Raw genomic sequence first — 16,673 nt, forward strand, 5'->3', positions numbered from 1 at the left:
AGGGCTCCTGGCCAAAACCAGGCTGTTTAAACGCAGGAGGTCAGTGTTAGGGTCTACACAGCCAAAAGATGAAGGTCGAGGTTGAGGGTTGCCCTCTGGGCTGACGGGCTCCATCCACCTGAGGGAGGCCAGGAGGAGAAGGCAGGTGGCCAGCTGGGTGCCCAGCACAGGACCTGCAGCACAGGACCTGCAGCCTGTGCTTCCCCAGCACCAGCTCACAGCCCAGGATACTACAAGCACACCCTTTCCCGGAGCAGCTGCTCGATACCACGGCAATTTACTATGCAAGCACAGTGGGGAGTGGCCAGCAGCGATTTCATACTTTCTACTGTTGGTCATTGCTTAATGCCGCCTTGATTTCCAAAACTTGACTAGAGCACTGGTGTGGACCCCTGAACCCGCCCCTGGTGGGCACAGGGGCCTCCTGGGTACCTCCCAAGTCTGTTCCATCGCGCAGCCCCCAGCTCAGGGTGACCCAGTGTCCAGCGGGCCACAGGCCGCACCCCTTCCCTCCCTCCTGGGACTTGTGGTGCTAGCCTCACGCGCTGCCCCTTGCTTCCTGTTTCAGTGCTACAAGGTGAGCTGTCTGGAGATCCCCGGGCCCCCCGGCCCCAAGGGCTACCGCGGACAGAAGGTAAGATGCCCAGACCACCCGAGGGGTCTGTTTCCCAGGAAAGCCCCCAACCTGTCTTGAACTCCAAGTTTAGGGCCACTGCACCTCAGATGGACTCACCACTTCTCACCCTGGCAGAACTAAAATACAGTCTTTATCAGCTGCCTTTTATATGGCATTTTGAGAAAAGTAGGAATACTTTTTAATTAAGATTTGCCCATAAAAGACTCCTGTAAAGTAAACAAGCATGCTCAAGTACATAAGGAAACATGAACTCCGTTACTCTTGGTAATATGGTGCTAATTCATACAGGGCACTCACTCCTGTCATTTGTTAAATAAGTAGGTTTTAAGGGGTTAGGTTGGCCTTGCGTTTTCGTAACAACAGAGGTGTATCAAATGAAATCCTTCCAAAATTTCTGCCAGGGTATCAGAAACACCAATGATTCATGTCAAAATTTGTAAAGGCAGGAGAGGGGAAAGAAACCTCTGAGGACATGAGACAGAGCGTTTGAAATACCGTTACAGGGAAAGTTATTACTAAATGGCTTCTTTCTAAATTCGGGAGAGAGGTGTCTGCTCATCTGCCAGGCCACTGGCCAGACGCATCTGCTGCCTCCTCACCTTGATTTATTCCTTTTTCTTTCATCTGCTTTCAGGGTGCCAAGGGCAACATGGGTGAGCCCGGAGAGCCTGGACAGAAGGGGCGACAGGTGAGTACCCTCCACACCCCGTCCCGGCGGCCCCCACTCCCCACGGCTGAGGTTACATCCACGGCCCTTTGCTCTCCCACAGGGAGATCCAGGCATCGAAGGCCCCATTGGATTCCCAGGACCCAAGGCAAGTTGCTGCAGACCGTGCGTGCCCTGGGGGCGGGGGACATGGGGACAAGCCGAGGGCTCCCTGGCTCCAGGCGGGGCCAGCTGATGGGGTCAGGATGTGTCTGTCGTGGCCCACTGCTCCTACCCCTGCCCCAAGGAAATGAAGCGCTTCTGCACTTCCAACGACGGCCCTGCTGGCACCTCTGCACCCAAGCCTGACGACCACCACCCCACCCTCTATCCCCCCCCACCTCCCCATCCCCCCTTCTTCCCCCAGGCCTGCTGGATCCCAGCACACACACTCTGATAATGCTGCTTTTCTTTCCTTCCGACCTCAGGGTGTTCCTGGTTTCAAAGGAGAGAAGGTGAGATTGGACTCTGGGTGGCCAGACCTCACACGGCCCCAACCCTGGCAGCAGTGTCCGGTAGCGAGCCGGGGTTCCGTGCCGGGGCATGGGATCCGGTGTGGTGCCGGTAGTAGCCTTCTGGGGCCGCTCTGGCCTCGTGTTTTGTCCAAGGGTAGACTTGGGCCTAATGCTGTGGCATCTGTGATGTGTTAGCAGCGCTAACTGGCCTCGTTTGCTCCTGTGCAGGGCGAGTTTGGAGCCGAAGGGCGGAAGGTGAGCAGACAGGCGGGCGGGGGCGGGGCGCCTACCTCCCCACCGCTCAGAAGGAAGGAGCTTCGGGGCTAACGGAGTCCCTCCTCCCCTCTCCTCCAGGGCGCCCCCGGCCTGGTGGGCAAGAACGGGACGGATGGACAGAAGGTAGGTGCGCTGGGACTCCGTCCCTGGGCGGAGCGAGGGTGCCCGTGAAGTGACAGCCACGCCCTCGCGACTCTCAGGTCCTTCCAGGGGCCAGGCCTCTGGGCCTCTCTGGCCACTGCGCACAACCTGTGGCTTGGGTGGCCCCTGGTTGCATCTACCCGGTGGACACGGGACACACAGGAACCTTGCAAGAGCGGAAGTGGACATTTGCTCCTGAAAAGCAGGGCCCGGCCTTGCAGGAATCTCCCTGCCTGGCCTGCAGACCCCACGTCTGGCCTGACTGGTGGTTCACACACATGCACAGGTGCACACAAACAGCACACACACAGATGTCACAGGTGAGCACGCACCATGCATGCACGCACGCGTGCACACACCTGGAGGGGGCACCACAGACACTCATGGTCCTGGCCGCACCCCGGAGACTCTGGACCGCCACCCTGACAGCCACTGACGCGCACGTACACCAGGCACCACTGGCCTCTGTCGTCGGGGCTCGTGGCCTCCAAATCCTGGCCCTGACGCAACTTCCGTTCCCCTGTTCTCCTTCAGGGCAAGTTGGGGCGCATCGGGCCTCCTGGCTGCAAGGGAGACTCCGGGGACCGGGTGAGCACAGCGCTGAGGCTTTGCGTCGAGCCCCTGGTCCTGGGAGATGCCCGGCGCCAGGCAGGGCTGGGGAGGGCAGCCACCAGCCCGGCAAGCTGCAGCGGGAAGCCAGTAGCTGGGCTCCTCCCTTCAGCCCCTCCCCCGCCTGTCCCAGAACCCCGCCAGGGTTCAGCCGGGCTTGGGGTCACAACATGACGAATGGCCTCAGGGGCTCCTGGGTCAGGTGGAGGGTGGCTGCTTCCAGAGTCCCGAGGGGCTCCCGTGCCAGCGGCTTGTGCAGTCTGCCCACCCAGGCAGGGGGTCCCGGCAGCCAGTCCAGCGATGGGGTGCTGCTCAGCTGGCACTGACCCCACGGGGAAAATGCAAGCGCAGCTCCCAGCCCGAGCCCCAGCACAACCCTCTCCCTTCTCGCAGGGCCCGGATGGTTACACGGGGGAAGCTGGCAGCCCTGGGGAGCCAGGAGATCAAGGCTCCAAGGTAGGCGGCCTGGCCAAGGTGGCGGGCCGGCCAGAGCTGAGGGGGTCACCACCCCGCTGGGGGCCTTCTCCCTGCCTGCAGCACTGGGCCGAGATGCCCAGCAGAGAGGCCCTGGCCCTGCAAACCGGGCAGGGGGCCGTGGGTGCCCACACAGGGGGACCTGCTCCACAGACACGGGAGGGGAAGCACGCGCCCCCAGCCCCTCCGGGGTCCTGCCCCACTGCTGGCATCTGAAGAGCACGAGGCTAACTTCTCCAAACCTTTCCAGGGGGACCCTGGCCGCCCCGGACGCAGAGGGCCCCCGGGGGAAAACGGGGCAAAAGGAAGCAAGGCGAGTATTCCCGGCGGGCTCCAGCCGCACTACCGTGGCGCCGCATGGCGGGGGCTGGGCAGGCAGGCCAGCCCTGGGCCCTGAGTGGCCCCAGCCTCCTGTCCCTGCTGCCAGCTGACGGCGCACCGCGCCGCGAGGGAGACGCGGCCCCGCCGGAGACGGCGGGCATGTGTCCACACGGGCTGGGCCCTGCCCACAGCCGGCCACCCGCCTGGGCGGGTCACGGCCGCAGCTGAGCTGTCTCTTCCCCGCAGGGCTACCAAGGCAACACCGGAGCCCCAGGAAGTCCCGGCCTGAAAGGAGCCAAGGGTGGGCCTGGGCCCCGAGGCCCCAAAGGCGAGCCCGTGAGTTCACCTGCCCACAGGCCCTGGGCACCGCGGCCGGCCTGCCGCACCCTCCCGCGGGGCTGCCTCGGCGCGCGCTGCTCTGGGCCTCTGTGAGCCCAGTGTCCTCCGGCCTCTCCAGCTGAGCCTCCTGGCCGCACACGGCAGCCGCCATGGAGGGCCGCGGAGGAGGGGCTTGCGGGGCCCAGGCACGCCCCTGCCGGACGCTTGGTGCCCATGAAGTGGCCCCGGGGCCCCACCCTGCCCACCCCCCGCAGGACCCCCCGAGGGCTCAACCTAGACCCAGGCACACATTCTGCGGGTCCCCACGGCGACCCCACCCAGGCGTCCCTCAGGGACCCGCCACGGGGTGGGTGGAGCCCAGTCCCAGGGCTGACCCCCAGAGGGGACACATCCCGAGCCGAAGGGAGCAAAGGGACTTCGCGAAGAGCCGGTCCAGGCTCGGTCCCAGTCAAGTCACCCGAACTCCCGGACTTACAAGCTCACCAGCCTCCGTCATTTCCTAAGTGCTCATGTGGGACCAAACCGACGCAGCAGAGGACAGGGTCTAGGCTGAGGCCCTCTGGAGGGGCCCCCAGACCTCACAGCCAGACTCCTTGTGGGGAGAACAGGGTGTGGGGCTCCAGTGGGGCTGCCACCCTGGAACCCCATGCTCCCATGTGCCTGTTCTCTGCAGGGGCGCAGGGGAGACCCTGGGACCAAGGGCAGCCCAGGCAGTGATGGCCCCAAGGGCGAGAAGGTGAGTGTCCGCACGGGGAGCCTCGGGCGCTGTCTGCGGTGTCTGTGTCTACGCCGGAATCTCACCGTGGTGCCAGTGGAGCCCCCGTGACGAGGGATGACCAACACCCCCTCCACGGTCCACCTAGGAGAATAAAGGCAACCCCCGGGGCCTGACCATCAGGGGGGCTCCCTGCAGGGTGTGGGAGAGCAGGAGGCACTCCCCGATGAGAGGCCTGGGCAAGGACACGTCCACGCACGCCATGCACAGCTGTGCAGGCTGTGCACTGCTCCACGCCCTCAGCATCCCCCCTGCACACATGTGCTCCTGTAGCTGGCGCAGGAGGTCTTTGTCTTTGTGGTGACATCCAAGGACGGCCATTTCCCTGTGAGGTGTGGGGGAAGGTCTCAAAGGAGGGGCTCCCTCCTCTGGGACTGGTGACCCCTGCCCTGCTGCATGAGGCCAAGCAGGCAGGCCTGCTGTCCCGGCACCACCCCCCACCGTCTGGGGCCTCATCCCTGGGGAGCTCATGATTCCCCCTCCTCACCTCCCCCAGACTAACCTGGCCTCTCTTCCCACAGGGGGATCCTGGCCCTGAGGGGCCCCGGGGCCTGGCGGGAGAGGTTGGCAACAAAGGAGCCAAGGCAAGTGGGGCAGCGGGTGGGCAACCACAAAGGCCACATCCCCTCCTGGGAGGGTCCTGCCCCTCTCCACCCTGCAGGCCCTGCCTGGGGCCACTGGGGTCAGGGCTAAGGGCCTCTTGGAGGGCAGCAGGGCCCCCTGCCCCTCTCCACCCTGCAGGCCCTGCCTGGGGCCACTGGGGTCAGGGCTAAGGGCCTCTTGGAGGGCAGCAGGGCCCCCTGCCCCTCTCCACCCTGCAGGCCCTGCCTGGGGCCAGTGGGGTCAGGGCTAAGGGCCTCTTGGAGGGCAGCAGGCCCCCTGCCCTTGCCGAAGTCCACAGTGAGTGAAAACAGCGTCTCTGAAGCGCCCTCGTCTCTTCTTTCCAGGGAGACCGAGGTTTACCTGGACCCAGAGGTCCCCAGGGGACTGTTGGAGAGCCCGGGAAGCAGGTCAGTAGCAGGACGCCTGGGAGGGCCCATGGCTTTGCGTCCTCCTGTCCTCGGGCAGGCAGGATGCTGTCCGCACAGTAAACCTGGGCGGTGGGACAGGGAGCCAAGTGCCCCCATGCACCTCACGCCATCCTCCTGCCCTGAGGGGTCGGGCTCTACCAGGCGGGGTGGGGTACCAGGGGGAGCCGGGACGTGGCACGCGGAGAGGAGAGACCCTCAGGACGGCCAGCCCTGCAGGGCAGCGGTGCTGCCTGGGCTCAGAGCTGGATGAGGTCAGCCCCGTCTGTGCCCACTCCCTGCGTCCTTTCTTCCCCCAGGGATCTCGGGGAGAGCCTGGGGACGCTGGCCCCCGCGGAGACTCGGGACAGCCTGGCCCCAAGGTATGCCCCTCCCCACCCGGCAGGCAGGACGGGCCAGGCCTCCTGAGTGAGGCTGCTGGGAGCATGCCGGCCCTGCCCCCTTGCTGAGGGAGGCCATCAGGGGCCGGGGCAGCAACCTCCCACCCCAGCCCGTGTTCTCACCCTCAGGGGGGGTGTGGCCTCCCAAGGCGGGCCCTGCCCACCCACCCCCAGTCCAGGCCGACTGACTCAGTCTCCCCCTTTTCCACTGGCCCTGCCCTGACTGGCCTCCCGTGTCCTCCAGGGAGACCCTGGCAGGCCTGGCTTCAGCTACCCAGGACCCCGAGGAGCGCCTGTAAGTCCTGGGCTGGGACAGGGACTGGGGGAGGGGTGGGTACCGTTGAGAGGGGCTTCCATTGACTGGAAGGTTCCTGCTCGTTCCGGCCAGGGCCCCCCGCCGGGCCCTGGTGAGGCTGGGTCCGGAGGGGGGCCATCAAGAGCAGAGGCAGGTCCCACGGGAATCAAACATTCTCCCATAGCCTCTGTGGCTCTGTACAGATTTTGATACCCAAGCCCACCCGTCAGGGAAGGGAGGGGGCTGCACGGCCATCAGCCCTCGGCCCGGTGCTGAGTGACCCCTGTGCTTGCTTCCCAGGGAGAGAAAGGCGAGCCTGGCCCCCGCGGCCCCGAGGTACGTACCGCGGGCGGTCTGTGCAGTGGGCCTCCGTGCTGAGCCCTGCTGGTGGGAGCGGGCCACGCCCTGAAATGCTGCCCTGTGGGGCTGCATCTGACCGCCCCGCACTGCCGAGTGCAGGTTCCTCCTGAAAAGGCGTGTCCCTCTCGGGCGGATCCCTGGAGGGCTGGGGGGCGGCAGGGAGCAGTGCCAGCTGCCGAGCTCTCTGCGTTGTTAACACGGTGCCCTGTGTCACAGGGGGGCAGAGGAGACTTTGGGTCCAAAGGAGAGCCCGGGAGGAAAGGCCAGAAGGGCGAGTCTGTGAGTACCTCTGGTCCCTGCTGACAGCTGCCCGGGGCAGGGCCGCGGGGTGGGCCACCCTGGGACTGCTGGAGCCCACCTGCCCTTTCCTTCTCAGGCAGATCCTGGTCCCCCTGGCGAGCCAGGCCCGCGGGGCCAGAGAGGAGCTCCAGGACCCGAGGTAGGTCAGTCGCCCATCCCTTTGGCCCTCGGGCCACAGTCCCTGGGCCAGCCAGGCCACCAGGCACCCCGAACCATGCAGGGATCCTGGAGTGGCCGCGTGAGAACCAGTCCAGCCCTCCCAGCCTCGGCCGTGAGAGGTGTCACCTCTCACTGATACCCTTCCTCCTTCCAGGGAGAGCCTGGCCCCCCAGGAGACCCCGGCCTCACGGTAGGTGTCAGTCGGGGTGGCACTCAGGGTGGTCCTCCCTCCTAAAAATCTGAAGGGCAGGTCAGCAGGGGTGAGGTCAGAGCAGGAGGGGGGCAGGGGCCACAGGCTTCCTGCAGAAGCTCTTCCAGCCCCTCCCCCGGGTTTGCGCTCTGGGCTGGGGGCTGACCCCGCTGTGTCACAGGAGTGCGACGTCATGACCTACGTGAGGGAGACGTGCGGGTGCTGTGGTGAGTCGTGGCCCCCACGCGGCTGCACTGGGACACTTGTGTCCTTGGGGGCTCTTGTCCTGGGGTCAGGGTCATCCGTCCGAGTCCTGCCCTCCCGCTCACGTTCACTGTTTCCCACGGTGCACCTGGCTGCACGCCCCGGGGTCTTAGGCTGTCTCCCTGGGCCGGGGGTCGGCGCCGTCACCTGCACGCACGCCCCTCCGCTCACGCCTCCCCGCCTGCTCGCCACGCCCCCTCTCGCCACGCCCCCTCTCGCCACGCCCCGCACGCTCACCCCGCCCCCCGCACGCTCACCCCGCCCCCCGCAGACTGTGAGAAGCGCTGTGGCGCTCTGGACGTGGTGTTCGTCATCGACAGCTCCGAGAGCATCGGCTACACCAACTTCACCCTGGAGAAGAACTTCGTCATCAACGTGGTCAACAGGCTGGGAGCCATCGCCAAGGACCCCAAGTCGGAGACGGGTCAGCGGCACCGCAGTGGGGTGGGGGTCCGGCGGGGCAGGGGGCGCCAGGCCGCATTCTCGAGCAGAGGGGCCGCAGGACGCCTGAGGTCCGGATAGAAATCCACGGGAGGGGTGTTGGAATGGTCCTAGCTCTGCCAAGCGCCGCCCTCACGCCCGCGCCCACCCGCAGGGACCCGCGTGGGCGTCGTGCAGTACAGCCACGACGGCACCTTCGAGGCCATCCAGCTGGACGACGAGCGCATCGACTCACTGGCCAGCTTCAAGGAGGCCGTCAAGAACCTTGAGTGGATCGCGGGCGGCACCTGGACGCCCTCGGCCCTCAAGTTCGCCTACAACCAACTCATCAAGGAGAGCCGGCGCCAGAAGACCCGCGTGTTCGCGGTGGTCATCACGGACGGCCGCCACGACCCCCGTGACGACGACCTCAACCTGAGGGCGCTGTGCAACCACGACGTGACGGTGACGGCCATCGGCATCGGGGACATGTTCCACGAGAAGCACGAGAGCGAGAACCTGTACTCCATCGCCTGCGACAAGCCGCAGCAGGTGCGCAACATGACGCTCTTCTCCGACCTGGTGGCCGAGAAGTTCATCGACGACATGGAGGACGTGCTGTGCCCGGGTGAGTCCGGAGGAGGGGAGGGGAGGGGCGTGGCGTGCGGCCGGGGAGGGGCCGGGTCTCCGCAGGCCTCCAAGGGAGCCACCGGGACCCCCGCCTCTTTTCCTCTCTCCTAGACCCCCAGATCGTGTGCCCGGACCTTCCCTGCCAAACAGGTAACGCGGGCGCCGCTGGCCCCCCAGGCAAGCCGGCAGCCAGGGCCGGGGGGAGGGCCGTGCAGGGACCCTAGGAATTGCCGCTGCAGCCGCCCCAGCGAGAAGCCTCGGATTCCAGACGACCCGCGGTGGCCTGGCCTCCGGGACCCCGGCACTTCCGAGGAGGGGGCTCGGGTGCAGTTGACGTCTGGAGTCGCTCGGCCACCCCACCCACCTGGCGCATGTGGGGAGGGGGTGCGCTAAGCTCTCGGGCCGCTGGTCTCTAACACAGATTCATGGCCTCATGGGCTGAGGTGCCCAGAGGCACAGACACCCCAGGGCCGCTTGGCTCCTGCAGGCGGAAGCCCTGGATCCAGTAAGTGAAATGGCTGGTCTTAAACCCTCAGGGAGGCGAACACATCCACAGCCACAGGGGCGGCTGCAGAGCGGGCCTCTGCCCTGACGCCCTGAGCTGCTGTCTGGCGGCTGGGGTTTGCTCTTCCCTCCGGAGCAGACATGTTTAGGGGGCTGTGCCTCGAGCCCTACGTGGTTGCACTAGAAGGAGGCTGGGGGCTGGGGACCCACGGAGGCTGCCCCCAAGGGGTCCCTCGGGGCGGGGAAGGGGCAGGAGGCCTCGACCAGCTTCTCTGGGCATCCTGCTGCCGCCTCAGAGGGGCCCCCGGGGCCAGCTCTGGGTGGTGGGGCCTCTGCAGCAGGCGGGGGTGCAGGGTGAGTCGGGCTGGACTGCTGGCAGGTCCAACACTGAGGGGAGCCTTGGGGCCTGCGTCCACATCCGCGTCTGCCACGAGGTCAGTGTCCCGGCAGGCTCCTCCCAGGCGCCAGGGGGCCCCGGGCAGGTTCAAAGGCACCAAGGCCGCCCCAGGTAAGGGGCCGTGCTGAGTTGGGGACGGGTCCATCCGCACACTTATTCTGACAGAGACCTTCCAAGGAAGTGCTCGCCGAGGTTGTACCGGTGGCTATGCCATGGCTGTTGGCAAGCTGTGGGGTCATCCCAGAGACGGCCTGGGCCTGGGGTCCCCAGAGCCAGCTGCAGACGGCTGTGTGTGGCGCCCAGTGCCACCCCAAACCCCAGAGGCTGGCCCAGTAGCGCCAACCCCAGTCTCCCCCGGGGGCTAAAGGGGGTGGGGTCCACGCAGAGACCCAGCTAACCCCTGGTCTGTGCCCCTGTCCTCAGGGTGCCTGACTCCTCCCAGGGTGCGGGTCCCGTGGTCAGCTTGGCCCCTCGAGGGCAGAAACCTGACCCAGCCCCTGGTGCCAGGGCCCAGCGGTGATTTTGCTGGGGAAGCTGTGAGTTTCTCACCATGGGGGAGTCCGCTGAGGGTCTCTGTAGATGTTCCTTATCAAGCTGAGGGTGGCCCCCCATTCCTAGGTACTGAGAGTCTATCGTGAACGAGTGTGGGATTTTGTCAGATGTTTTTTCTGTACCTGTTGATATAATCAGGTAGTTTTTCCCCTTTAGCTTGCTGATGTGATGGATTATGTTCATTGAGTTCTGAGCGCTGAACCAGCCTTCCAAGACCTGGGATAGATCCCACTTGGTCAGGATGTATAATACATGTATATTGTTAGAGTTGATTGCTAATATCTTATTGAGGAGTTTTGCGTCTGTGTTTGTGAGAGATCTTGGGCTGTCGTGTCCTTTCTTGTGATGTCTTTGGTTTTGATGCTAGAGTAATGCTGGTGATCTCACTTCCCCTGAGCCTCCAGGACCTGACAGTGAAAGGGAGCCAGCCCCCTTAGGGACCCCTCCCCTGTTCTCCTAAGCCCCCCTTCTGCTAAGCTCACAATCTCGTTCTCCTTTAAAGCAATTGGAAATTTCCAAGTAAATTAGACGTTGTGACCAGAAGGGAAGAAAGTAGATGTAACTACAGAATATGCATTTACAAAGGACCTCCTTGACATGAGTGGACCCTGGCACGCTCGCTGAGGGCAGAGCAAAGGGGCGCTAGGTGGACGCTGCCTGCTCTGGCACAGCCCTGACCTACTGGGCCAAATGGCCCCTTCTACCCCGAGGCTCAGCCGCATCTGGGCTTGGACCGAGCCAGGGGGGCAGCTCAACTGGGGCAGAACCACGAGGCTGTCGAAGAGAAACAAAGGTGGACACCAGTCAAGGGCGGCCAAGGCGGGTTTTCTTCTGCGGCAGCTGCTGCGGGAGGCGGAGAGCCAGGGAGACCTGAGCCCTGCTCCCCACGCCAAGGCAGGAGGCTCCGGAAGGCTGGGCGCCCCAAAGGAAGGGCGCAGGGCAGGGCTGGGGCCGTGAGGCCAGGCCACCCAGGCGAGCTAACTGGACGTGCCCGAGGCACCGTGCGGACAGGGGGCCGTGGTGCGCCTGGAGCGAGGGGCCCGGAGGGCAGGCCCTGACCTCCCCCGGGACGGGACGGGACGCAGGGCGGGGAGGTTTACGTCTGAAGGTGAAGGGCGGAGGAGGATTTGTAATCACAAGCCGGCCAGAGAAACCGCCCTGAGAGGGGCTCTAGGGGGCCCCCGCCTATCGCCAGGCGGGGCTGGAACAGGCAGGAAGTTCTCCCGGTAGCGCTGAGCATCGCAAGGGGGCTGGGGTCATCCCAGGGCAGGGCCCTGAGCTGTCAGCAGCGCCAGAGCCTGGCTAGTCTCAGCAGCCGCCTGTGCCAAGCGTCTTACAGTTCTCGACCTTCTGTTCTCCGCCTCCTCCGGGCTCCCCAAAGCCCCATTTATTTCTCCTCGGCGCCCCGTGCTGACCATGGGGGAGCTGCAGCCTCCCCGGCTCCTCATCTGACCCCCTCGCTGAGCTCTCGGCCCCTCCTCGTCTCCGAGGAGAGAGGTGGCTGGAGCCCCGATCACGCCGACCAAGTCCCTTAAAGACTTCTCTGGAATCCCCTGCAGATGGACCGCGGCCTGGCGGCGAGCCCCCGGTCACCTTCCTCCGCACGGAAGAGGGCCCGGACGCCTCCTTCCCCAGGACCATCCCCCTGATCCAACAGTTGCTAAACGCCACGGAGCTCACACAGGACCCAGCCGCCTACTCCAGGCTGGTGGCCGTGCTGGTCTACACCGCGGAGCGGGCCAAGTTCGCCACAGGAGGCGAGCGGCAGGACTGGATGGACCTGTTCATTGACACCTTTAAGCTGGTGCACAGGGACATCGTGGGGGACCCCGAGACCGTGCTGGCGCTCTGCTGAACCCACGGGGTGCAGCCCCACCGGCCGCATTAGCTCCCAGGGGCCGCCTGCCTTACACCGCGGGGCTTGAGACAGCAGGAAGCTGTTCTCTCGGTTTGGAGGCCAGAAGTCCAAAAGCAAGGCATCCCAGGGCCGCGTGCCCTCTGGGCCTCTAAGGGAGGGCCCTTCCTGCCTCTCCAGCTCCTGTCTCTGCCTCTGTGGACACATGGCCTTTCCCCTTCCCCCACCCCCCCCCGCCCCGGCCTCCCTCCTACAGGGACACTTGTGGTGGCATTTAGGGCCGGATAATCCAGGAGAGTCTCCCTATTTCAAGGGAATTATTAATTGAATTCCATCTGCAAAGTCCATTGAATTCCATCTGCAAAGTCCTTTTGCCATATAAGGTCACAGTCACAGGCTCCAGGATTAGGACGTAGGCATCTCTTGGGGGCCGTTATTTAGCCAAAAAGAAAGAGGGAAGACCAGAGCCTCATAAACAGCCCCAACTCCCGGCTTCACCTCTGGCCTTTGTGCCCAGGTCACCCCTTGTGCGCTTCTCTCGTCCCCCTGGTTGATACATTGAGAAACCCCCCAAACCACCAGTCCCTGCATTTGACTCTGGCCGCAGGGACTTAGAGGCCCAGGGGCGCACAGGGAATTCGCTGGGCAGCTCCAGCTCCAGCTCCAGCTCTGTGGGTTTAAAGCCAAAGCTGCTCTTCAGCTGCACTGCCACATAAATAAGCTCCTTTAAAAAAAAAAAAAAAAAAAAACTGCCAGAAACCCTCGCTCCTCCGCGGGTAGCCCAGTACTGCAGGCAACACACCCGAGGGTGTCCTCCAGGTGCTGTGAGCGCATCTCATACATTCTATAAAAGCTGAAAAACAAGGAGTGTGAATGTGTGCTGCGGTCAGCGACTTGCTGGGGCGAACTGCTTGCTCGCCTGGACCTCGGGGGTTGCCCATGCAGGGGGGCACCTGGCACCTGCGGGGCCCAGGGGGGATCCTGAGCCCCTCGTGCTGGTGCCACAGGTCAGGACCTCCTTCCGATGGGATCCCCGTGCTTCCAGCCCTGGGTCAGCACGCCTGGGCTGTGCCCGGAGTCCTTTCCTGCCCAGGTCAGGAGGGTGCCCACGGGGCTGAGGGGCTGGGCCCAAGAGGGAGGACCAGCCCCGCCCCTGCCGAGCCCCGTTGGCCATTAGAGCTGAGATCTCAGCAGTGCCTTGGGCGAGGGGCTTGGCTGCTTGTTCCTGGGTGGAGACCCAGCCTGTGGTCCCATGTGTGCAGCGGGTTTTCAGGCTGTGCAGAGACGCCCACGTCCCTCAGAGGCCCAGCCTCAGCCCTGGTGGCAGCCTTGCCCTCACACTGTCTGGCATGTCCTGGGCTGGTGAGTGCCCGGATGAGGGCAAGGGTGTCAGGTAACAGGGAGTCACCCGGGCTGCCACAGGGGCCTGGCCACACCTGTGTGCCCTGCCCACCAAAGCCTTGGCCAGTCGAGGGGACACAGGCCCCTTCGCTCCCTGATGCTCCCAGGGCTGGGAGAGATACGGCCCAGCCTCCAGAGGTGGGTCCTTGCGTCTGGGGATCTCCATGAGGTCTTGTTTACACAATCACAGGTGTGATGACACCTCTCTCTCCACTCCTGCTCCCCATGGACCGTGGTCCTTCGGGGCGCATCCAATTCTTGGGCCAGAAGAAGGGGCTTTACTGATCCCTCCCTGCCTGCCTGCCTGTCCGTGAGGCCTGAAGGAGGTCGCTGGGCAGAGATGGTGCTGGGAAAGTGGAAAGGGACCCCTCAGCCTCGGGTTTGGGGACGTTTCCTGGTGGGAGCACAACCAGGAGAGACGGTGTCGGTCCCGGGGAGACAGGGCAGGAGCCTGGACCCACGTCCCGGGGGCTCCCGACCGCCGGTGATCTTGCGTGACGCTCCCGCGGTCTGAGCGGCTCCTGTGGGTGGGGTGTGCGCCGAGAGGCGGGCGCGGGGCGTGGCCGGGGCGGGCGCAGCCCGGGGAGCGCGGCTGGGGCGGGGCAGCGGGGCCTCACCCAGGTCGCCCGCGCACCACCCCGTCTCGCCCCCAGAGCTGTACGTGGCCCAGTGCACGCAGCGGCCCGTGGACATCGTCTTCCTGCTGGACGGCTCCGAGCGGCTGGGCGAGCAGAACTTCGACAAGGCGCGGCGCTTCGTGGAGGAGGTGTCCCGGCGGCTGACCCTGGCGCGCAGGGACGACGACCCGCTCAACGCGCGCGTGGCGCTGCTGCAGTTCGGAGGCCCGCTCGAGCAGCAGGTGGCCTTCCCGCTGACTTCCAACCTGACCGTCATCCAGGAGGCGCTGGCGAGCGCGCGCTACCTCAACTCCTTCTCGCACGTGGGCGCGGGCATCGTGCACGCCATCAACCAGGTGGTGCGCGGCGCGCGGGCCGGGGCGCGCCGCCACGCCGAGCTGGACTTCGTGTTCCTCACGGACGGCGTCACGGGCAACGACAGCCTGGAGGAGGCGGTGCACTCCATGCGCAAGCAGAACGTGGTGCCCACCGTGGTGGCCGTGGGCAGCGACGTGGACGCGGACGTGCTCTCCAAGATCAGCCTGGGCGACCCGGCCGCCGTCTTCCGCGAGAAGGACTACGACAGCCTGGCCCAGCCTGGCTTCTTCGACAGGTTCATCCGCTGGATCTGCTAGCGCCCCCTGCCCGCCGCCTCCGCCAGCCCCGCGCCCCCTGCCCCGCGGGCGCTGCCCTCCTGTCCGTGGTGCTACTCAGACCCCACCTGAGAGCTCCGGCGCACTGAGGGCTCAATCTCTCCACGTGTGGGTGTAAAGTGAGGAGCGCAGGACCCCCGCCCAGCCCCGCTCCTACCGGGGATCCCGCAGCCCCGGACACCCTGAGCGCGCTGCCCCTCTTCACCATCCACCGTCGTCCTGCCCTCTGTGCCCTCCCGGGACCCCAGAGGCTTCCCGGGAGCACATCTGGGGCCCCCCTCGGCCCAGCCTCGTTCCCAGACTTGTCCTCCCCCGAGTGCCCTCCAGAGGCTCCCTGCCAGCCCTCCTGGCCCCGCTCCCAGGTCTCTGGGCGTCACCTCCCCCATCAGACTGAGCTGTGACAGCAGGCCCTGCACCTCCCTGTGTGCACAACCCCAGTCCAATAAAGGCTTTGAACCCCGCTCGCTCCCCAGCTTCCAAGTGTCTGTGCCAGTGGGGATGCTGGGACCGTTCCCACAAGCCCCAGGACTGATCATACCCCGGGGTCCCCCGTATTGCTCTGTGCCGGGCCTGGCCTGCTGTCCTTACAGGCACCCCGCTCCCAAGGGCACTGACTGGGTGGCCTCAACCGTGGAATCCACCTTTGTCTAGTTGGCTTTGGGCTGAAAACAAAGTGTTTGGTCAGTGAAGTCTCACTCTGTTCCCCAAACGGGGCCAGAGCACTTTAGGGATGTTTGCTGGTTTGCATGAGGATATTTGTGGATAGAGATAGATGATAGAGAGATGACAGATGATAGAAAGAGAGGTGATACAGATAGACAGTAGACAGGTGACAGGTACACAGGTGAGAGAGAGGAAAATAGATGATTGATATATAGATAATAGGTACACAGATGAGAGATAGATGATTGATATATAGATAATAGATAGAGGACAGGTACACAGATGAGAGAGAAGTAGATAGATAGATAGATGATTGATAGATAGATGATAGATAGATAGATAGACGGGAGAAACGAGAGAGAGGCTCTATTTTTCTGGCAGCCTCAGTGACTCTTTGTCCAGACGCCCAGGTCTTTTAAGTTCACCCTCTGGGAAGTGCCCTGTTAAACCCCAGGCTGCTTAGTCTGCGGGGCCTGGCCTAACAAAGTACCTCCATCCGGGGGCTTAAACAACAGCCTGGAGGCCCGCAGTGGGCGGAGTCCCGGTGGCCCAGGGCCACGCCCCCGCTGACGGCCCTCGGGAGGGGTTGTTCCAGGCGCCCCAGCCCCGTCGCTCCTCCACTCGCAGCGACCCTCGGATCTTCACACGTGATCTCCCCGGGCCCGTCTGCGTCCACGTTTCCCTTTTGGACACGGACACAGTCATTTTGGATTAGGGCCCATTCAACCCCAGGATGACCTCATCTCAACTAATTACAGATTATGTTGCAACGACTCTATTTCCAAATAAGGTCAAATTCTGAGGTACTGGGGGCTAGGACTTCGACATGGGAATTTGGGGGAGGGGGACACAGTTCAGCCCAGAACACGATGACACCCTGTTGACCCCCCCTTGGGGGTGACTGACTCACTTCCGCCTCTCCTGTCATCTGCCTACATGGCCTGCAGCTGAAATGCAGGGTGTCACACCAAGTATCTTCTCTTCCTCCGTCCCCCTCCCTCCCCGCAAAGAACCGTACAGAACCGTACAAAACGCCTACGAGAGAGAGAGAGAGAGAGAGAGAGAGAGAGAGAGAAGAGCCCGGCAGCCGCAGGCCTCAGGCCGCAGGGCTACCGCCTGTGAACTTCCCGGGGGCGGAGGTGTGGGGAGGCAGGGGCCCCTCCTTCCACTGATCCGGAGTTCTGCCCGCTGGACCCTGCACGGGGTCCCCTCCGCAGAAGAAAGGACGTCCCTCTCCGTGACTCCGGCCTACGTACGACCCCAGTGAGCGGG

The 16,673-nt window shown here is 64.4% G+C and overlaps 1 protein-coding gene across 4 annotated transcripts in view; it reads left to right on the plus strand.

The window, feature by feature from the left end:
• Nucleotides 1–15,199, plus strand: part of COL6A2 (collagen type VI alpha 2 chain) — a 38,023-nt gene extending 22,824 nt beyond the window's left edge. For 2 of the 4 annotated variants that reach the window (XM_067035291.1, XM_067035292.1), the window contains 24 exons: nt 569–634; nt 1,272–1,325; nt 1,408–1,452; nt 1,772–1,798; nt 2,027–2,053; nt 2,153–2,197; nt 2,750–2,803; nt 3,218–3,280; nt 3,549–3,611; nt 3,866–3,955; nt 4,632–4,694; nt 5,255–5,317; nt 5,681–5,743; nt 6,061–6,123; nt 6,386–6,436; nt 6,737–6,772; nt 7,013–7,075; nt 7,173–7,235; nt 7,410–7,445; nt 7,627–7,672; nt 7,981–8,133; nt 8,305–8,757; nt 8,871–8,909; nt 11,772–12,931. In XM_067035291.1, coding sequence (XP_066891392.1) covers nt 569–634; nt 1,272–1,325; nt 1,408–1,452; nt 1,772–1,798; nt 2,027–2,053; nt 2,153–2,197; nt 2,750–2,803; nt 3,218–3,280; nt 3,549–3,611; nt 3,866–3,955; nt 4,632–4,694; nt 5,255–5,317; nt 5,681–5,743; nt 6,061–6,123; nt 6,386–6,436; nt 6,737–6,772; nt 7,013–7,075; nt 7,173–7,235; nt 7,410–7,445; nt 7,627–7,672; nt 7,981–8,133; nt 8,305–8,757; nt 8,871–8,909; nt 11,772–12,067 — 2,022 coding nt within the window. In that variant the 3' untranslated portion in view covers nt 12,068–12,931. Of the gene's footprint in view, nt 1–568; nt 635–1,271; nt 1,326–1,407; nt 1,453–1,771; nt 1,799–2,026; nt 2,054–2,152; nt 2,198–2,749; nt 2,804–3,217; nt 3,281–3,548; nt 3,612–3,865; nt 3,956–4,631; nt 4,695–5,254; nt 5,318–5,680; nt 5,744–6,060; nt 6,124–6,385; nt 6,437–6,736; nt 6,773–7,012; nt 7,076–7,172; nt 7,236–7,409; nt 7,446–7,626; nt 7,673–7,980; nt 8,134–8,304; nt 8,758–8,870; nt 8,910–11,771; nt 12,932–14,121 lie in introns of those variants that run through there. The other 2 variants (XM_067035289.1, XM_067035290.1) reach the window with 1 other exon arrangement.
• Nucleotides 15,200–16,673: the final 1,474 nt, after the last annotated feature.

The sequence above is a fragment of the Kogia breviceps genome, chromosome 5 (genome assembly GCF_026419965.1).
Source record: "Kogia breviceps isolate mKogBre1 chromosome 5, mKogBre1 haplotype 1, whole genome shotgun sequence".
NCBI classification, from domain to species: domain Eukaryota; kingdom Metazoa; phylum Chordata; class Mammalia; order Artiodactyla; family Physeteridae; genus Kogia; species Kogia breviceps.